Raw genomic sequence first — 23507 nt, forward strand, 5'->3', positions numbered from 1 at the left:
CAGAGGAAACAGAATCTAGTAAGTGGGGGATCTGGAGAGAACTAAGTGCTGTTGATATCGCTCTGTGTGGAAAAGTGGAAGAAAGGGTAGAAACAGCCAGAGGTTCTGGATGTATATAACAAATTATGGTCCTTTAACCTCTTTGAGATCTGCTGCCTATGACATTTAAAATGTTTAAGTTTTCTGCAGTGAATCATGACCATGCCTAACAGTGAACTTTGAAGTCTCCAAAAGGAGGATGGGGCCCCACACGGCAATTCCATCTGAACTACGGCAACACCACCAAGCTGACCCATACAACCTAAAGAACAGCTTTGGAGTACAAACTGCTCAGGACAATTTCAAGGTGGGCAGCTGAGATCATCCAGCCTCACAGACTAGTCTAGCCAGGACTTTCCCATTACACAAAGACTGGATAAAAAAATAAGACAGCTAGCTCTCCCAGGACTTGACAATTATCGCATTTTTTTTTTTAGGATCTCCAGAAGATGCTACCACCTCCAGACAGCAGGAAGTAATTTTAAGAAAATGACACCCATATTCCCAAGAGGTGGGGTGGGCAGGTTTTGGTCATTCAGTGAGTTATAGATATTTTTCACCATTTAGGGGAGTTGGTGACAAGCTGTAGGAGGGTTGGTTACAAGTAGTTATTGGCATAGACAGGAAAAAAGATGAGCAAAGATTAGACTCAGGGATCTTGTTCTAAAAAAATGGGGGGTATAGAAATAAAATAAAAGGTAGATTATTGAATCTACTTTCAAACCAAAACAGCAACTACTAGTCCTAAATATTTTACATTAGTTTGGATTTTTGTATATTGATACAAATTTGAGGTTATTTTTGTCATACTGTATATATGTTATAGAAATGAAAGGGTAAAAAATGATTATTGAATCTATGTTTAAACTAAAAAAGAAACTACTAGTTTTAAATATTTTACATTGATATGGATTTTTGTATCTTGATACACATTTAAGGTTATTTTTGTTAGAACATATTGTATAAACTTGGAGTCATGTTAAGTATGTTTTCAAGGTCAAAGATATATTTTAGATAGACAGGTGGTCTTCAAACACTTCAGAAACCTACAGAATATGGTATTTAAAATATTTTAATAACATAAGGTTTGTGTTTGTTTATTTTATGACCATGAGATATATCTTTTCCTGGCAGTACCAACCTACTTCAGAAAAGATGATGGGCATTGAAGAAACTCCATATGGAGTTTACTTTCTTTGTGGCGAAAGTTAGCCACTTGGGCAAGAAACTGCCCTTGCCTTCACTGCTGACAGTATGCTGTCCAAATTGGACAAGGAAGACAGAAAAGAAAGAGACTGTTGAACTTTGCCAAGACAAGGCAGGCTAGCCCTTCAAAAATTCTGCTCCACAGAAAACTTTGTCAGATATTCCAGGCCTGCAGGGCAAAGATGGATGTTCCAATGTTGCAGAACCTTGAGTGACTGTCTAGGCAGCCAGGAGTTTCTGTCATTTCTTAATTTTGGAAGTTGTTTGCTCTGCATTTCCTGTTTACTCAGGTAATATTATATCCTTCTCAGGTCTCTGATGGAGTTGAAGACTAGACAGTTATAGTTTTCCTTGTTACCAGTCTCAGAAAAGAAACTCACTAAAGAGGTGAAAAGTATATAAGATTGAGAGACATAAAAACTTTGGGTTGGTAATACAAGTTAAGATTAGAAAGTGGATTAGGTATAATACCTTGGAGTCACCAAGATGGGATAGATAATGGAGTATTATCTCTGAATTTGTCAAATGCTAATGGAATAGACATTGTTAATGTATTTATTTCCTGTAAATGCTTGTATGTAGTTATTGTATTTATTGTATATAGTTTTATTATTTTGGTTAAAACCTTCGCTTTTTATTTAGACAAAAGGGGGGGATGTTGTGAGATTTTTTCTTTGTGTTCTGACAAATACAGCTTGCCTGGAGATCAGAGGGCAGAGTTAGTCACTAGTTAACCATAAAAGCTGGGCAGTGGTAGTTCATACCTTTAACCCAGCACTTGGGAGGCTCATGTCTTCAATCCCAACAATTGGGAGGTGGAGACAGGAAGTGATAAGGTGGGCAGAGTCAGGATCTCTGCCCGTTCGGTCTAAAGATTCATAGAGGTAAGAAGTCTCTAGTGGCTGCTCCTCTGCATCTCTTATCTTTCAGGTTATTATCTGATATCCGACTCCTGGATTTTATGGATAAGACTAATTAGGTTCATGCTTCAAGAGGTCAAATTTATTTCTAGGACATTTTTGCTTCACTCCTCAAAACTAGAAACTCCTGCCCCTTCTTCTACTACTATGAGAGGAAGAAACTTGACAGTTGGGCATATCAACAGATACTCAATTTGTTCTGATTAAGAAATCACAGAGGGGCTGAAGCCATGGCCCAGTGGTTAAGAGCATTGGCTGCTTTTCCAGGGGATCCGGGTGCCAGAGGAATCAAGGTTCTATTCCCAGCAACCAAATGCCAGCTCACAACTGTCTGTTAACTCCAGTACCAGAGAATCTGATGCCCTCCTCTGGCTTCCATAAGCACTGTATGCATGAGCTAGCTGCACAGACATCCATGCAGGCAAAAAATCCATATGAATAAAAACAAAATAAACAAATAAATTAAAATTTAAAAGGAAATAAATGACATATTTTTCAAGGTACAATCACTAGATGTTACTTCACCTTGCTCTTCTCAGTTCTAGGACAATTTTGGCAAGGACAGTGTGTTCCTTGTCTGGATGGATGGGGCTAGGGTATGTGTGTACAAAATAATGTAAAGGCCTATGGGCCAACTCCTGCCTGCTGTGGATTTTTCATGTGGTTTCTGAGAAAAGAAACCATTTAATTTCCTCACAGATTTATTTACTTTTCTTAGCATATTAAAGCATATAATAATATATAATTATATATGATATATAAAGATATACATAAATAATATGATAAATATTATATATTTATAATAATGTGTTAAATGAGATATATTATATTGTTTATTGTATATTGTATGTTATATATGATATACACATACATGTATATGACATGATGCTCTGAAATAGGTGTGTGTAATAGTAAAATCTAGCTAATCCACATCTGTATTATTTCACACACCCATTTCCGTGGTGAGAAAACTTGATATTCACACTCTATTCCTCAGTAACCCATTGTAGTGCCACCAACCCATCACCATGTTAGTGGAGAGGTCTCTGGATCGCACCTCTCTGTCACTGTGCATCCTTGATCAATATCCCTTGGTTAAAGATGGGTAAATTACTAACAGCTGAGGCACAGAGAAAATACAAAGAGGGAAATGCTTCAAAAACCAGTTCTGTGAAGATTTCGTCTCAAAATGGTAGGCTTGGGAGTTTGTTAGGAGTAAAAAAAGACTTTTTCTCCATGAGTTATTATTATCACAAAGAGCTTTTGTTTTCTGTTTAGAAGATGTGGGAAGAACAATATCTCACTTCTTGAAGACATTAGCATTTATTTTATAACATAAATGCTGAGATCCCGTCAATTAAATTGAATTTTGTTTGTAAATGTACGATTGCTGGGATCTATGATTCCAGGAGAGTTTTTTCCTATCTGCCTATACTATGCCTATATCCTCCATCACTGCCCCTGAATGTTGATAAAGGGGGTCCATTGTTTTTATACTATACCTTACGACTTTTCATCCTTGTACTAAATACTGGAGACTGGAGACATACAGTCCTCTTGCTGTTGTTGTCCTATCATGAAATACACAAAGTAGACTAGCCTTAGAGAGAGAGACAGACAGACAGAGACAGAGAGACAGACAGAGAGAGAGAGACAGACAGACAGACAGAGAGACAGAGAGAGACACACACACACTCACAGAGAGAGTCAGAGACAGGGAGAGAGGGAGGGAGGGAGAGAGAGAGAGAGAGAGAGAGAGAGAGAGAGAGAGAGAGAGAGAGAGAGAGAGAGAGAGAGAGAGACATGGGAAAGTATGGGGACATGAGAAGGAAAGACCCTAGGGTCTGGTTAGAGGCCTCTCAACAGCTGCTAAGTAGGAATTCCAGCACAGTAAACAACTTCTTAGGGCCATGCTTTCCAGCCAAAACCCTGCAGTTTTCTAAAATCTCACCAGCAATCCCTTGTGCAACCTCAAAACCTTCTGGTTTTATTTTATCAGATTACAATCTGACCCAAAATGCTCCACCCATTAGAACAAGAAGGACAAGATGGGACGGGGGGGCTCTTCTCAGCAACCTATTAAGACGTAACTGAAAGCTACACAATGACGTCTATAACTCATGCCTAGACACTTGCAACTCCATGGAGGAGCCCACACCACACTTGCCTATGTCAAATTCTTCCATTTCTCTTAACTCTCATGTTTAAACTCTGCATTAAAAAACATATTTTTTACTAATCTGCAATTCTCACTTGAGGAGCTCACAGCTATACTTGGGTATGTTGTATTCTGTCCCTGAGCATCTTTGTCTCTCTTGATCCTTGTGTTTGATTATATAACCAAATTCCAAAACTGGATGGAATAGAGTGAGGTTACCCAAACCACCTACTGATATACATTCTGAAATACCTGTTTATTAAAGTCCTGGTTAGATTTTATGTTAGTATGTGGTGGCATAGGCCTATACTCCCTGCACTTGCAAGGCTGATGCAGGAGGATCATGAGTTCAAGTCCAGTTTGGGCTACACAATGAGACCCTCTCCCAAAACAAAGGGAAAAAATTAGGTAGAAGGACCTAATTATATCTGTAACCCAGCATATTTGATTCTAAGCATAATATAAATGGTCATCTTTAAAAGAAAGGAAAGATAGTACTTATGCATTATTATTTCTCTAGTTTACATTAATCTAATTTTGGTATTAGCACAAACAGTTAAAGAACTAAAATAGTGTTTCCCCCTTTAATAAATTTCAAATCAAGTATTTGATTCAATCTCAGTAAACAATGCAGAAAGACTTTAACATTTTATAGTATGGTCTAATTCAGAATTGAAAATGTTACATGTTTTGTTTCTACTTTTATCTATTAGCAAACGTTGATATTTCTTATGTGGGGGATCTTTAAAGGAGAAGTGAAGGTTTCAGTGTCATGTGGCTGGGTTTATCTGCCAAGTCCAAGAGGAATCCTGATCAAGCAGGGCCTGTGCCTTTTCTGTGCAGAGGACTTGGGGACCCACGGCATGTCACAGCATGCAGGCTTTTACAACTGCAAGCTGCAGGAGGCCTCCAAATTGGTCCAGATACTTACGCACAGCTTTCTAGAATGATCTATAGCTTCAAACCTTTGGGAAGAGCACTTCAGACCAAGACAAGGAGGCAAGCAGATGAACAGACCCAGAATTCAGTGCAACTTGGTCTTGCCTTTCTCCTTTTCAACATTATGTTGGCACCCTTAGCCCATATGTCCATCTAAAAGCATCATGGGAAGCAGCTTTGTCAAATGTGTATGTTGGTCTTGGGATCCTATCAGAACCTGGATTCTGGCTTACCAGGTGAGGGCTGAGGCTGAGATTCTGAATTTCTAACAAGCTCCTAAGTGATGGGGCGGGGGGGGGGGGGGGGGGGTGTGTTCTTCAAATCAGACATTGCAAAGCAAGAATCTAAAATACTCTTCATAATTCTGTTTAGAAAGCAGTCTGGGTGAGTTTGTACATCCTGTTAACATGTATTAGAGCTGTGGCCGAAGAAACAATGAACAATGGACTAGTAAACTAAATTAGGTTAAATGTGAAACGATCTAAATTCAACACTAACTCAGAAAGCTTCCTCGTTAATTAACCTAGCAGGTAATTTTATTTAGCTATGGTTCGCTGAAATATACCATTATCCAATAAAAGCTGGATCTATTTTGTGCTCCAAGGTGACCATATATTTATCCCACTTTTCTCTGAAGAAATGTATCCACTTGCAAAACAGGCCAACTTCTGCTCTCCAGAAGACCAGCTTATTAAAGGCCAAAAAGAGGGGGGAAATCAACTTATTTTTATTATACCCTGTAAGAAAATTTCTTATACATCACAGATGTGATCTTTTCATCCTGGCATTCTGTCGTTGAAAAGTGAAAGATTAAAAAATGACACTTCACCATGCCCTTGGTGGGTACTGTGGAACTGAATTGATTAAAGTGTCACTCACCATTTACTGTGGTTAGCACTTCATTAGGCACCGATAGGCACAATATATCTTTGTCAAATACTTCTCTGGAAAACTTAGCTCTCAGGCCATGGAAATGAAAAGCCCTAGACTGTGAGGAAAATCTCTGTGTGAAAAATTCAATTCCATACAATAGAGTTTTGTAAAAAGGACAACTTCGCATTACATTTCCATTTAATAAAATTATGTCTCTAACAAGATGTATTTACATATTAAGCAAGTCAGAATAAGAATTAAGCAAAAGTAAAGAATGGGTTCTGAAGAGTGGAGTTTCAGGGTGGCCCTGGAGGGGTTTTGTGGGTCTCAGACCAGAGTCTACATATGCAGTTAAGAGCAACAAGAAACAAGAGCCCCACCACACCCAAGTGCCACATGCTCCATATGCCCCAACGACAACTTCCGTCACATACGTTCAAGAACATGCGCATGTCTGCATTTTATCAGCAGTATTTTTAATCAAGTGGAAAAAAACAAATATTTTGGTTTTCTTGTTTCTTTTTTAGTTTTCTGTTTAGCATCTCAGAGTTCCCAGCCATAAATCCAAGAATCACTGAAAACCTTGCCTATCCTGGGATACAGTCAAGCTCTCAGTTGTTATAGCCTGAGAATTCTTCTTAACTCTGGGCACTTGCTCTTCCTTCTTTGCCCTCCCTTTCCCCCACTAGTTTCTAGGTTGCTACCTGACATCTCTATCTACTCTATATCCTAGTGATTCCTTCTTCCAGGTAAGCACCCAGCATTGCCAACTTAGAAGGATGGTGTGCTGGACAGTTTTATGTCTACCTGATACAAGCTAGAGTCATCTGAAAGGAGGGAACCTCAATTGAGAAAATGCCTCCATGAGATACAGGAGTAGGGCCTTTTCTTAATTAGTGATCAATGGTGGAGAGCCCAGCCCACTGTGGGTGGTGCCATCCCTGGGCTGTGGTCCTAGGTTATATAAGAAGGAAGGCTGAGCAAGCCAGGGGAAGTACGCTAGTGAGCAGCACCCCTCCACGGCTTCTGCATCAGCTCCTGCCTCCAGGTTTCTGCCCTGTGTGAGTTCTTGTTCTGACTTTCTAACCCTTTCCTCCACAACTTGCCTTTGGGTTCTGTTGATTCATCACAGCAATAGTAACCTAACTCAGATAGATGGCTTTCTTAAATTAGGCTGGGGATGACCACTGGGCAGTGTCTTTGCACCTCCACCTCTCCTGAGCACTCTCCCAGGATACACTTTTTACCCTTTCCCTCAGAATTACCACTGTGCCAACTACATTCTTGTGTAATGATGTATGATCTTGAATGCACACTCCTCATTCGTGTGGCCAGCTCATAGACTAGTAAAATATTCGAAAAATGCTTTTAAAAAGAGTGAGTTGATCAATGAGTCAATCAATGACATAAATGAACCTGAAGAGACAAAGGAGATATCTGATTAATAACATTATAGTATAAGATAAAAAATTAAAAAAATCATTAATTTCTCCCAAAATACCACCACTCCAATTTTCTTTATAAGATACCCCAAAGGAACTCCAACAGTTGCCATGGAAACCTCTCATTTAAAACTTGGAATTACTTGAAAGCTAAAACTTAGAGATACAAGAACTTTAGCAATGCCTCAAACAATTAATTGTCTTTGACTTATAAAGGCATTGCATTTTGTAAGTACATGTCCAGTTCCAGTGTGAGGCCTGGGAGCTTCACTCCTGAGTCCTGGGTGGATGACCACTTCATTTTTCTCGGCTGCCACCCAAGTTAGAAGGTATGTATTGATTAGCTCACCATGGTCAGACAAAAGGATATTAAGATGAGAATTCTGTTTTTTATCCAGGTGACATAATGATAGCTAGATAAAAACAGAGCTGAAATCAAGCGTTCAGAATTAGAGTTTGGGGCAGAGAGCGTAAAACAATTAGCCTAGAAAATAACCTGTGCCACCACTGGGAGTACCCTCAGCATATGACAGTGACTGGATATTTAAAGAAGATGAGTATGGATGATGGTTACCCACAGAAATAACCAGGGACATCAGACTGCTGATAACCAGTAACCTTTTACAGTGAGTGGGAAATGCCCCAATTGCAGTCTACTCTGAGGAAAGCAAGTCAGAAAATGCAAAACATTACATCAAACAGCAAGGAAATATATGTTGTATTTTAGAGCAATCAATGAAGGAAGTCATTTAAAACACAACCAACGATGGTGTTCCTCAAAGGATTAAGCAGAAACCAGGCAGAACAAGAAAAATCAATTATGAAGCTTGAATGTCTTTGACTTCTGCTTCATTTACGACTGATGAAGAATAAGGAAGTTATTTTTTAAGGCTTCTCTCAGCAAATGCTTTAACCCCTGTGCAATAAAACAGGAAGTTACAGCAGTTGGGGGGGGGGCTCTTCACAGGCATCTTAAGGATCCAAGCAAATGACATGTTTAAGCCTCATTTTTTATTTTTCATGAAACTGTATCTAGTATTTCACAAAGGGAAATTACTAAAAATTTCATGGAAACTATTCTTCTACAAGGAGAATGCTGAACTTCAATTTATGTTGTATGTTATATTGATATGTAGGTGCCTTCATCAAATGGCATGGCTGAATTTTGATGCACTCTGATTATGAATATTACAATGGTGCCGTACTGAGTTATGTGACAGGGTAGCTGATATTTAAGAATCATTTAGTAATTCACAAAATATATACAAAATATGAAGTCAAGAGCCCTTTTCACTAAGTGTCATGGTCCACTTTTTTTTTTTTTTAAAGTTGTGAGATTTTTGGAGCATTGCTCAGCATTTCCCCTGGAATGTCATTTATGCACACTAGCAACTGGCTGAGGGGACCTGGCAGGGCACAACAGACTAATGCAGGAGGGTGCTGTTTACAGGCAGGGTCAATTTCCTTACACTCTTGACTATTCTGTCAAGTATCATTTAAAACAAATGAATGAATGAATGAATGAATGAATGGGTAGATTCACACATGTAGAATGGAGATCTTCATGGAAGTGGAGCTACCCTGGGATTATAGAGATGCTTTTGTCTTTTGTATTCAGTTTTGTTTCTGTACCACCATCAAACAGTGAGAGAAACATAACCAAACATCTCCAGATGGGGGTGGGGGTCCAAAATGGTCATAAAACAACACTAAAATTATAAATTGATTCCACGGTGTTTCTTAACTCAGAAGCAGCTTCTAAGCTAAATGTGTTAAATTCAACATGACAAATTTATAAATTTATATAGTTGCTATAATAAAGTTTTAATCTGTTGAATTTTCATTAGGTTATGAACGCATTCAATTTCTAAAAGCAAATACGGTAAAAGCTAGGAATAAAGGAGGAACTGTTTGAACTATCAATCAGAAAGAATGATAAAAAGCCTTGCTGGGCTCTGTAGGAAATGTAATTAGATAAGCATCTCACTCACTGAATCTCTCATCTCACATGGGAATACAAAGAATACAAACTGTCATGTCAAAGATTAACTACCCACATGGGCCCCAGAAAACAGCACTCAGACCCCGCCTCTGGGAATCACTAAGTGCCCAACACATACTCCAAGTTCTGAGTATTTTAATGGATTTAGCAAGCTGTTTCTTGACCACTGGTAGGTTATTTTAGTTGAGTTTTCTTTAATTCTTTTAAATTGTTGCTTTGGGGTTAGAGACATGTCTCTGTGGTTAAGAACAGTTGGTATTTTTGCAGAGATGCCCAGAACCCACATGGTAATTCACATCTGTTAACTCCAGTTCCAGGGAATCAGATGCTCTCTCCCAACTTCTGCAGGCAATAGGCATACATGTGATACATATACATATAGCAAACACTCATATACATAAAATAAAATAAATCTTGAAGAATTATTGCATTATTTTCTTTATTCTTCTAATGACATTGCTTAGCAGTAATAAAAGGAAATTATACAAAAAAAAAAAAGAGAGAGAATGAACTTGAACTTCTGATTCTCCTGTTTCAACATCTCGAGTCCTGGGACAGCAGCTATACACTACCACACCTGTGTTTATATGGCACCAGGATCAGGTCCAGGGCATCATGCATGCTAGGAAGCACTTTGCCAACTGAGCTACATCCTTGGAAATTTTTGCTTGTTTAAACAGCAAGTTCATATTGGATTCATACAGGATATAAATCCAAAGGACCATCCTCTTCAATAGATTCTTTATATTCACAGAAAACATTTACCTTTTTAAAACTATGAAATTACACTTTTATTTCACTAACAATTAAGAAGTAAGGATTATCCGTTTTTGCCATTACACCCAGAGGCTGGCAGTCACAAAGTTTCCTCCAATGCTATGTTGTTTCACTGGTTTGCACCCAGGGCCACCTTAACAATCATCCATGGGCAAGGACTCTAGCAGCCAGCTTTTCATAGTTAAAGCTATGAGTATTGAATTATCAACAAGAGAAGGGCATACAGTAAAATGTACAGTTCTTCTTTTCTCTCCAAGAAGACCAATGAATCTGATTAGGAAAATAAGATTAAATACACACACAAAAGAAGGCACACATGGGTGAGAGATGTGGGTCAGAGATAACCTGAATTCAGACTTGTGTGAATATGTGGTGATCTTCGCAGACTACAGACAGCAATAATTCCAAGTTACAGTGAGAGGTTTTTCATTTAGCAACTTAGCAAAGGCTAAGCACACGGAGACACAGGCTTTAAACATTGTGAACATGGATCTGGCAGATGGCAATAGGGCGCAGGATTAGGAATCTGTAAAAAAAAGTAACTGCCAAGTGGGCTTCTTCTGACCCCCCCCCTTCAATACACACCAGCAGAATACGTTAAACTGAACAGAAACAGCTTCAGACTTAGGGTAAAATTTAGAGCAGAAAATGGGGAGGTGTTGAGAGGAACAAAGAGGAACCTATTGAAAAGTGAGTGGCTTGGTCTGTGAGATCACTGGCTCTCATCTTACCCTGATCTGAGGATATCTACTGTCATCAGCTTCTGAGGAATACCAAGAATAGGCCTCCAATACTGATTTTGTAGGAGTTCACACAGGAAAGTCCAGGCTTTACCCACACAGTTCCTCATTAGTAACTTTTCTGATTACTGTGATCTGTACTGGACAAGAAGCATCTTCAGTAGGAAGAGGACATTTGGGCTCATGGTTAGAGGTTGCTGTCTATCCTGACAGGTAAGGCATGATGGCAGAAGGAGCTCCAGGCCTTGACTCTTCACCTCAGAGCACAGAATGCCAGCATTGGGCTCCTTTCTTTCTTTTTATATTCACTTCAGGTCCCCTCCCCATGGGATGGCACTATCCATATTCAGGGTGGGTCTTCCCTCCTCAGTGAAACTTCTCTGGAAAGTCCCTCCAAGACATGCCCAGAAGTGTGTCTGTTGAGTGACCCCAGATCTAGTCAAATTTACAATGAAGATTAAGCTTCAATGATAGATGAAGAACCAAAGGGTCAACTGGTCTCTCCATTCACAATAACATATTTACAAAAATAAGCAAAGGGCCAAGTATCCCTCTTATTCTCACACTTGAAGAAAGCTTCCATTTGAAATCAGAGGAAAAGAAGGCATGATCAATTATATAAAATATATACTTCATCTATAAATTATACTATCATATAACATATATTATGGCATACATGCTCATATATCACTTAATTACATGCATGCCAAAGTGTCAAGTTGACAAGGAGTAGACTTGTGGTTAACACTGATTGTCAACTTCAGAGTATCTACAATCACCTTGGAGACAGATCTCTTGCCCCATCTGTGAGGGATTATCTAGATTAGTTGAAGTGAGATGAGAAAGACCATCCTAAATGTGCCCACAACGTCATGGACCGAGGACTCAGGCTGAGCATCCACATCTGTCGCTCTCTGCTTCCTGACTATAGTTGGATTGTGACCTTATGCCCCTGCTGCCCAGACTTCCTCTTGGGATAGACTGTATGATTGACATAAACCCCCTTTCTCTTAAGTTGCTTCTTGTCGGGAATTTGGCCACAGCACCAAGGAGAGTAACAAACACAGATGGCACGGTTGGTTTCCTGATTCGATTACTATACATTGCATACGGGACCTGGATACGGCTCAGCTGTTAAAGTACTTCCTGCCCTTTGCTCTCTAGCATTCACAGCAGGTGGCTCACAACTGCCTCTAACTCTAGTTCCAGGGGATCTGATAACCTCTTCTGGCCTCTATATGCATCTACGTATCCATGGCATATCCTAACATAGACACACACACAGAGACTAAAATAAATAAGTCTTTAAAATGTATACACACAAAAATTTAACACAATGTATCCCTTAAAGATGACAAGCTTAAAAAATTATATGGGTACACAAGAAAACAGTACCACATTTAAGGCTCAGGGATCACTGTGGAAGAGGGAGAGGGTAAGAGCCAGAGGACCAGGGACTTTGCTGTGAGATTGTGTCTCCTAGTAACATCAGAAGTTATACTCATAAAGTCTCACCAGCATGGCTGTCCATGACCTGAAAAAGGACGACACCAAGGGACATGGCAAACTGAATGGAGACAAGGCCACAGAGGTTTCAATAATGCATAAAGAACCATATAAGTAAAGCTGGAAGAAGAGGTGGTCCTCTCCAGGGAAGAGCACAGCAATTGGTTGTCCACTGCCTACAGTCAGCCTGAAAATGTACATACAAGTAACACTGTATGGACTTCACAAATTATATTTAGGAATATATATATATGTGTGTATACATATATGAATGCAATAACAATTAGTGAAAACACGAAGCCATGAATGTGAAGGAGATGAGGGAGGGAGATATAGGAAGGCTTGGAGAGAGGGAAGGTAAGGGAGAAGTGTTGTAATTAAAATGCATTCTTAAAAACTAATATATCTGATACATATTTGGTGATATTATTTGATCATTTGGAAAACATTTTTCAAATATGTTTCATAACTTTATGTTTTTAAACTTTAAATAATTAGCATATGAATAAAGGCAATGAAACTAAAAAATAAAATATAATTAGAAAATCCAGGAAACAAAGTTTATATAAAAATAAAGGGAGTATAATGAATACTATCTGACTTATTAATTTTTAGTAATTTTCACACACTCATGCATAAAAATATAAAGCAGATTCTACACAGGGATAATGAGGTAAAAGTGGAGTGGGACAAAATTGGTGGAGAGAATAAAGTCTTCATCCATCATAATACTCACTTAGTATAGTGTCTAAAAAAGTACATCAAGAGTTTGCTTGAAGGAACAAGGCCATAGATTAGCTCTCTAGCAATGTAAATCAGTCAACAGAATAAATTGATAGATAATAAGACAAACAATTATGTAGAACCTATGAGAGATATAGTGTTGCCAGAAGGGTTGAAAAGGCCAGTCTCCTGAGAGATTAGAGAGTAGCCATGTGTAAAGCTGATCTCTGATCCTGCAGTTGACACTGCTGTGGTAGACGACAGTGAACCAGCTATACTCAAAATCGCCACAGTTTTCTCCTTGGAAACTAAAAATAGTAGTTGAAAGCTTTGGTTAACTAAGTTGGACACAGTGGGAGAAGGAAGTGGACGTGGGCTTCAGTATGGTTTTTGTTAAACATAGCCTCTTCTTTAAATAGGAAAGCATTGTATGTTCAGAGATGATTCTATGAGAATATATATATATATATATATATATATATATATATATATATATATTCCTATGTGAATATACATGTACATATACATACACACACACACACACACACACACACACACATATACTTAAACTTAAAACATAAAAGGCAGGATGGGGAAATGGCTCAGTAAAACTGTGCTTGTGGGGAACAGATCCCCAGACTGTGCATAAAAAGCCAGGCATAGGGCATACATCTGCTGCCCCAGAGCTGGGAGGCAGAGACAGGTAAGACCCTGGAACTCACTGGCAAGCAAGTCTTGATGAACCTAGGAGCTCCAGGTTTGTTGACAGACTGTCTAGAGAGAGAGAGAGAGAGAGAGAGAGAGAGAGAGAGAGAGAGAGAGAGAGAGAGAGAGAGAGAGAGAGAAAGAGAGAAAGAGAGAAAGGAAGGAAGGAAGGAAGGAAGGAAGGAAGGAAGGAAGGAAGAAAGGAAGGAAGGAAGAAAGGAAGAAAGGAAGAAAGAAAGAAAAAATATGTTGAAGAGTGATATAGGAAAAGTCTCAACAATGATCTTTGGCTTTCACACATGTACAAGCACGCCTGTACAGATGAACACTTATAACACACACACAAAACAAAACAAAACAAAACAAAACAAAACAAAACAAACAAAACAAAACAAAACAAAACAAAACCAAAAAACCAAAAACAAAAAAAAGGTACTAACTTACATGCCATATTCCTTAATTTACACATTTCTAGATTAAAACACAGAACCATATTCTACCCATGTCCCACTCTCCCATGTAAGACTCTCCTGAGGCAAAAACTCTAATTCCAAAGATAGAACCTGTATGTTTGTTTCCTGAAAATCAAATACAGCATCTCCATTTCACTGTTGTATTCCACAGCCCTCTTGGATGCTATAACCCAACAGAAACACAAGATATTTAATTTGGTTGACTGACAATCCCAACAGACAATATGAATATTGCTTTCAACATTTTTATAATTTTATATTTCGCCCAAATTTCTTTTGATTATCTCTTTCTATTCTCACAATCTAGTGAGTCAGTGGAGTGTACCAAGGTATAATAATGTCATGAAACTTAGTCTCTGTGATTGGCTATTTCAAAATCATTCAGAAATCCATTGGTTGGTAGCCAATTAGATTGCTAATGTTGATTAAAAAGAAATTAGGTGAAATTTAATTTGTTTTAGAAATATTTAGCAGGGAAGTCTAGATTAAATGATTCATTCTATATATTACCATTACTACTAAGTGGCCAAATATCTTGACTGAAATACACTCTTTGTTTTACCAACACACATTGATAAACAATGAGATGTAAAAAGTATAACCACACATTTTTAATAATAACTGCTTCCCTTGACCATTCCAGAGGCAGCTCTGGGTTTGGTGTGTTGGCGGGCATCCCACAGTTTTACAACCAAACAGGGCTAGAGGCTGTATTGATCAAGAAAACTCACAATGATAAATTTTCTGTAAGAAGTTTTTGCAGCCAGCAGCCAGTCCTTAGGTGTGATTTAAACACTAAAATATAGCAAATCTCTTCTGATTGAAATAAAGGACCAGTTTTTGCTGTACTGTATTCTATGTTATATGGCACAGTTAGATCCTCCGTCCTTATTATCCTTGCAGAATTATTAACTCTTAAAGGTGTCATTGTATGTTGATGAGTTATAATGTGACACAAACTTAAGAGGCCTCATTAGTTGCAATGAACTCAGAACTGCCCACCAGGAACATGTGGATCTTTGTGGTTGTCCCAGTTCTTCTGTTCCATTGCATCCCACTGTTAGTGGATACAGCAAGTCAGATCATGCATTATTTGAGCATTGCTTAAGAGCTACTAGAGAACTATTGAATTTAACAATGCCTGTTTCATATCTTCCTTGCCTTATGACTGTAATAATTAGAAAACATGCAAGCAACATTGACAGAGAGATGACTCTGTCGTAGCTCAGGAACTCCAATTCTCACTCTTACTTAGCACTCCTTTAAAAAATGGATGTATTCACTTTAGCAGAAGTGATAAATGAGTAACGACTAGGAGCTGGGAAAATGTATGTCAGCATAGACAGCAGTACCATGAAAATGTACAATTCAATGATTCATGTCTTGGCTTTTAAAAAAAAAGTCTTCCTTGAATAAAATTAAATAGTAGAAGCTACTGGAATAAAGCTGTCAGGAGAGCCAGACTAGGGCACAGGCTCATGCGTGAGAACCAGAGGCACCCAAAATATCTGACCTAACATGGATCGAAGCAGGATGTATTATCAAGTACTTTGTTTGTGTTTCAATGTTACATTAGCAGTAAAAGAAGAGCATTCTTTACTTATCATCTTATGAGATAGTACAGACTGTTGTAAGGAAGGGTGCTGAGAACCCTGCCCTAGACTGCATACTGGCTATTTACTCACCATGTGACCGTGATTAAGTCACTTTGTGAGTGCTGTTTATTGTGCTGTATAATAGGGAGCTAATTTAAAAGCATAGCAGGGCTTAGATACAGTTTATGGTCAATAAAAGTATCTACTATTACTATTATTATTATTATTATTCAAGTTTTCAAATTAAAATAGACCTCACATAGAATAAATTTATGTTCAGGGTGGCAGGTGTAGGAAGGTTCACTTATGATTCTTTTTCTTAAAACAATGGTAAATAAACCCTAGTCTTAAGAAATTTTTTTGTATAAGTTGCTTTAGTTCAAGACAGAAAGATCAGTAAAGATGATGGCAGAACACTGAATGTCGCCAATATGTATGACCATTAAGCTTATGTAATATAAAGCAGTGCCAAATGGCTTTATGATACTTAATAAATGGGCAATATTCTTTCTAATATATTAAAAATCAATTTTGATGTAGACATTTTCCTATACATTATGACTAGCACAGATTTTCTTCCTAACCACCCAGCTGCTACAATGTTAAATAAATTAATTTTAATCTTAAATCAGAGATGTAATAGAGATGGGGTGATTTAATATGCAATCTCATTATGTTTGACAGGCTTATTTATAAATGATCTGCCCCACATTTTGACAAGCATAGTTAATATGTTAATTAGCTTTAAAAAAGATGATGATAGGAAACGCTTGACATACCATCATTCTTTGCATACTGTGTTGGGGGGCACTGTAGCTGATACCACAGGCCCCCTCTAAAGCACAATGCCTTTGATGAGATAATCATTTATTAACAACAGATAATTTAGTTACCTGATATTAAAAATTAATGCTGTAAAATAATCCCCAACAATGGTCTGCTTTAGAGATGTGTGCAGCTGCAAACACAGCTCTGAGCATGTAGAAAGGAAGACAAGTTTATTTAAAATACCAGCTCTTCAGAAAGAGCAGCAGTCCCTAGCAAGTGAAGAGCTACACAGATACACTGCCTCCATATCCATGCGTCCCCTCCTGTGCTCTTCAGAACCCCCTAAGTCTCTCTGGTTTAGAAGCTTAGCAATGCTTTTCCATGCTTTGACTTTCAAGGAGCTACAACATCCAAGCATTAATAGATGTTTTACAAGAGTCAATGTTCAATTTAATCTTCATTTATGAAGGGAAACAAAGGTATCAAAACGACCTCGGTGAGTTCTTAAGTCGCACTTTGCATTCACACATCGCCATGGTGCTGGCGACCTCCAGGAGAAGCTCCTAACAGTGCCAGCTCTGATTTTCATCACACGCTGACAGTGTTATTGCATATGTGTCTTCATTAATATGTTTAGTGCCTGTGGCTATTGAACACTGTGTAGGGATCATCAGTTTTTAGTTACTCCAGCCCCAGGACAGTAAATGAACTGTAAAAATAGCCTGAAACTCCTGCCACCTGCCTCCCTGCTGCTGTCCCTGGGTTAATATTTGTATTTCTTTTTGGTACAGCTGAGCCATGACTCAATTACAATCCCATTTCCAGGTGTCTGCATATCCTGCATCGATGCCATTGATTATGCAAAAATCAGTGCCCTGTGAACGTCCCTCTCGTGGGAAAGACACATACATTTTTACCTGATTGCAAAATAGCAAAACAGCTTTTAGAAAATTGCTTGGAATGAAATCAGATTCAGAATGACAGGCATAGCATAGACATAACATAGATTTTAGGGCTTGGAAGTAAACTGAAAATAAGCACAGGAAGCTCAAACCTAACACATTTGCTATTTGTGTCTGGCAATGAATACTGTCGGCATGGCGACAACAGGGCATTTGGGGTCCACTGTTTTCTATCAGATTTCCCCTTCCTCTTAAGTAACAGGCTTCTTCAGATGCTTCTATTATGTCTCTGTTCAAAGCAAATTGGCAGCAAGTGACCAAACCATCTCTCACACCCATGGAGTGGTACTGTGGGATGTCTTTCTGTATGCTGTGAATATGCATGGCTCCCACTGGATAATAAATAAAGCTGTTTTGGCCTATGACAAGAAAGCTTATAGCCAGGTGGAAACTCCAAGCAGAGATACAGAGAGAAGGGTGGAGTCGAGAGAGATGCCAGCCACCACTGAAGGAACAACACGATGCCAGCAGACTGGTAATGCCATGGCCATGTGGCAACATATAGATTAATAGGAATGGGTTAATTTAAGATGAAAGAGCTAGCTAGCAAGAAGCTGAAGCCATAGGCCATACAGTGATTATTTTATAGGCGGCTGTGAGACCAAGGGTGGGAGAGATTTGTCCAGACCTTGGGCCAGGCAGGACTGGAGAAACTTCCCTCTACAGGGTAGGGTGAAGTAGAGCAGATGAGAAAACAGTCTATGCCAGAAACAAACATATTACAAAGTCAGAGCCCATCCTATACTTGGTACTATAAAAGAGCATTTTCCTCTACCCTAACCTGAGTGTGCACACATGTGTATGGATGGATGTGTGTACTGATGTGTGTGTGAGTATGCATGCATATGGAGGCCAGAGGTCAACTTTGAGTGTTGTTTTTCTGGAAGTTCCCTACCTTTGCAGGAGGAGGGCAGTTCTCTCACTGGCGTGGAGTTCTCCAAGTAAATAAGGCTGACTGGACAGTGCAACCCAGGGATCTGTCTGTCCAACATTTTCACAATTGTACATTGGTTTGGGGAACTGAATTCAGGCCATCCAACTAAGCAATAAGCACAATCTATTAAACATCATTATGTTTGTACGCTGTACATATGTGTGGGTGTGTGTATGTATGAGTGTTGGTACATATATGTGTGTCAAGGTCAATGGTGTCCTTGCTGTTGACCTCAAGTTTTGAGACAAGGTCTCCCCCTGAGTTTGGAAATCACTGATTTGGCTAAGTTGAGCCCCAGTGTTCTGCCCGCTTCCTCATCCTCCCTTCTGTGTTTCATGTATGTGCTACCATGCTAAACTCAGGTCATCACACCTGCAAGCATTTCATAACTGGGCCATGTCCCTAGTCCCTTAGAAACATTTTTTGTTTTTTGCCACCATTGAAGCACAAGAAGAACAGCTTCTTGTGGTGAGGAGGGTACAGTCTTGACTAAATTGCCAAGCAACTGAGACAGAACTGGCTCCACACCACAAATATTTCAAAACACGTTTTATTAGTAGAGACCTGAGCTGAACTCCCTGAAAGACAACCGAGAATTTCCATATGCAAAATAAATAGAAAAAGATGGTGATATAATTATTATTTGCATAGGCAACTCTCAACTAACAGCAGAAAGTAGCAAGTGATTAAGAAGGCAACTAACAGGTACCCTAGTGTGTGCACTGGCCTCTATCTCTAACTTTCCCTCATTATAATTAAGGATCCAAGTATCTATGTTGCTCAAAGATAGGCCTATCCTTAGGGAAAAATATTAACTACAGAAAGAGTAAATAGCTATTAAAAAGCCAAGGCCAGGAAGTGTGATGAAGAGATGGATTAACCCAGCCACTCAGCAATAGATGGTGATATTTATTCTTGTGATTTTAGAAAATCTTTAAAATGTTATTAGATTTATGTTAAGGCGTACAAATTTATGATATCTTTGGGTGTTTGATGGCCTAGATTCTTACAGTTTTATTGAAAGCTATATATCTACACCCTACAATGATAGCTACATGTACATGAGATGCTGCAGATGATGTCAGTGGCTACACAGAACACCAAATCCTACAGCTAGGGGTATCTTAAACACACATTAATAAAGTCCCTAATTTTTAAAAGCCAAGATTTCTGAGGGGGTAGAACCATGAAGTAGCTACACAGGAGGAAGATAAATGATACATACTGAAGTTTTACTGAAGCCATAAACATTATATGATCATGTAGCTAAATTCTAAATACAGGGGCATAATCATTCAAGAATAATGGCCCTTTTATAAAACAGCCACAAACCACAAGAATTATTTTACTTCAAACCTAATCGTGAATCCAGAAAAGGAAAAGCCATGTTCAATGGCCATATGTGACTCTCTCCAGAGTGTTAAGAATGAGATTCATTCCCTGTGATGATTATGACATTTAAATATCACATAATTGGGAATGCAGAGTAGTTTGTCAGTATTAACAAGTATGCAACAAATATTACCAATTTTTCTAATATACTAAAAATATTAGTATATTAGCTGGAGAACTACTGCATGAAATGATACTCTCCTGAAATTATTCCATATTTTTAAAAACTCAAGGCATTTCATTTTGGACAACTGTTATCAACAACTTTCAATCAAACCAATTACCAGAGCTATGTATTATGTGTAAATTCATTACATGTTACTTCTTAACCTACTACTCTTTGGAGAGACACACTTCCTTGTTATAAAATAAAACAATAAATTACAACCTTACACAGAAAATTACTGATGAAGAAAAACCAAAAACCAGGAAAAAAAAAACCCTTGACCTTGTTCATCAAGAATGCTTAGAAGGTTCCATCTGGAGCAGACTCTGATGAGTTACCACTCCCAACCAGGTTTTAAGAGGCAACAGTACTGCCACACACAGGCAACACTCCTGCACAACTGATCTCCCTCCAAACTGTTAGACGTTTGTCTAGGTTTGGCCCAGACCAAGCATGGCACACAGATTAGCTGAAGTGTTCATTTCTCACCACATGTCAAGGCAGGTGGAATACTCTGTAGAGCCCAGGAGAACATCCGGAGGTCTGTACCACAAGGTAACCACTTCATTGGAGTATGTGTGGCTAGGGACGGATTTTGCTCTTGCAAGACCTGTAGGTTATGGAAAACATAAGGAGGTTAATTGGGAATGAAAAGAACACATGCTTTAAATTCAAATGTTCCATTTTAAAAGGTTAAACAGCACTAATGTAATTCAGATTCATGAATACAATGTCAGGTTAACACAAAGTTTGAGGAGAACATATGTAGTCTTTATGTTTTTAAACATGTTAGAAATTATAAAATAATGCATATTGAAAATAAAGCATTTGTGCTATAGATCTGATAAATATCGCTAAATAAAATCAGAACTACTTTAGAATCTCCTGGCTACTTCATCTGTTTAGCAGAACTTAGTTCTGAGAGTTCCAAACTTATAAGTTGTATCAGTAAGGGTTCTTTAGGCAAATAACTTGCAGAAAAGATATATTAAGAAAGCTAACGTCTCCCAGCTCTACAAATGATCAGTGCTACCAATGTTTACACATCTATTGAATCTGTAAGAAGAAATTGCAATACTTTTCTCAATAAGTTGCTAAAAAAAATTCTTATGGTGAGTGTTTCTCAAAGACTCATAAGTGGACACACACTGGGGAGGTATATCTAAAAACTCATGAGCTATATAATTATAAAGTGATAAGCAAACTGGAACAGATAGATGATGAAAGTTGACATCAACTGCAATGGGGAAAAAGTGGCAAAATTAATTGAAAATATGCAATTTGACCTAGAAATCAAAAATATTCACACACAGACAGCAAAATAAAACATGTATTCATGTATGTCCTCCATAGTTTACCTCTGGAATGTGTGATTATCCATCTTTAAAAAGATTTATTTTGCTTTTACTTATGTGTATGGTGGTATATGCACATGAGTGTTGCAGCCCACAGAGGCCAGAAGAGGGGATCAAATCTGGAGCAGGAGTTACAGGTGTCTGTGAGCTGCCTGGTGTGGACACTGGAAGGCAGCCATGGTCCTCTGCGGTGCAGGATGTTAGCATATGCTCTTACTGCATACTGACATACTGATTCATCCATCAAGCCCTGTCCCTTTCATAATTTAGTAAGTTTTTCTGAGTGTTTTCCCCCAGTTTGTATGTGATGACTAATTCTTTTTTGAAAACTGTTTAATTGCATTTACATTGGATTGTAAGGATTGAACATACCCACCCCAAACATGTTAAGGAAGCATACTATCAACGCTATGTCCCCAGTCTATTCCCTTTTTTAAAAGATTTATTTTTATTTTTAATTGTGTGTGTGTGTGCACATACATATATACATACATGCATGTGCTATGTTGACCTGCATGTGAGTGCCTGTGGAGGCCTGAAGAAGGCATTGAATTCCCTGGGGTAGAGTTACAGGTAGTTGTGATCTGCCTGATTTGGTGTTGAGAACTGAACTCAGGTCTTCTGCAGGAGCAGCAAGCATTCTAAACCACTGAGCCATCTCCCCCCACCCTTCTACTTCTTTAAAAAGTCATACATCTCACAATGTTGCTTTGAAAGTAAAACAAGTCATATCAGGCCATTATCTGGCTATGTCATTGATGGTTAATGCAATATTTTAGATCTGAAATGCACCCTCAAGGCCCATTTGTTAGAGACCCATTCAGTGGCTCACAGTGGTACTGGGAGTTGATGGAACTTTCCAGGAGATGAGGCCTGGTGGAAGGAAGTTGGTTCAATGGGTCATGCTCTTGAAGGAGATGTCAGGGTGACAATCTTTCTCTACTTGCTCCCTGACAGCTACAAGGTGAGCAGCTTCGTTCCAACATGGGCTTTTTTTACTGTGATATTCTGTCTCAACATATGTCCAAAACCAACAGCACCAGCCCATTGTTGACTAAAACTTCTGGGACCATGAGCAAAAAGAAACCATTCCTTCACTAACACCTCTGGCACTTTTTCACAGTTATGAAACAAATCTACACCACAAGTATGAAGGATTGCTTATCAGTATTACACTTGATATAATATAATGCAAAGTTTTGTTGTGGACCTACTTTTAAGCATGTTCATTTCAATGATATATTAAAATTATCAGAGATGTTTAAGAACATCACTTCTTCCTGTTTTTTTAGCCATAGCTGTTAATCTTCTGGGTTATATGTAAATTTTGTAATTAATAGGGTAGCTGGTAAGACAAAAAGTTGATAATTAATTCAATTATCATTATAGTCATTTTTCTACAGTGTAGTTTTTAAAATAAAGTGATGACATACAGAATTCATTAATGCTCACATATATCCCATACAAAAATGTATAGATATAAAAATATACAAAAATACTCATTACTACACCTAATGTTCTACATACAAATAGAACTGTGTTCAACCACAGATTCCATGTAGCATGTTCTTTATTCGGCAAGGTTTAATCCTTTCTCAATTCTGACAAAACTGTATTATTAATCTGACAATAAGTCAGGGAAAGTGTCTGCAGAAATTGGCAATCTCATCAAAGGTCTGCTCCCCACACAACTACATTTCCATATAGAAACCAACGAGCCAAGGACAGGTCTGGAAATAGGTTCTGACTCATCCCATATGTGGCTGTCAAGTCAAATGGGATGCCAGAGCATACAAGCTAGATCCTCCAGCTTTTCCTGAGGCCTTATTGTC

General features: G+C 38.4%; 1 protein-coding gene across 6 annotated transcripts in view; it reads right to left on the reverse strand.

Moving 5' to 3' along the window:
- Positions 1-23507, reverse strand: part of Cdk14 (cyclin dependent kinase 14) — a 557745-nt gene that overhangs the window by 213630 nt on the left and 320608 nt on the right. For all 6 annotated transcript variants that reach the window (XM_076566272.1, XM_042272740.2, XM_076566274.1 and 3 more), the window contains one exon: positions 20810-20930. In XM_076566272.1, the coding sequence (XP_076422387.1) occupies positions 20810-20930 (121 nt within the window). The remainder of the gene's footprint in view (positions 1-20809; positions 20931-23507) is intronic.

This window comes from Peromyscus maniculatus, chromosome 3 (assembly GCF_049852395.1).
Source record: "Peromyscus maniculatus bairdii isolate BWxNUB_F1_BW_parent chromosome 3, HU_Pman_BW_mat_3.1, whole genome shotgun sequence".
Classification (NCBI taxonomy): domain Eukaryota; kingdom Metazoa; phylum Chordata; class Mammalia; order Rodentia; family Cricetidae; genus Peromyscus; species Peromyscus maniculatus.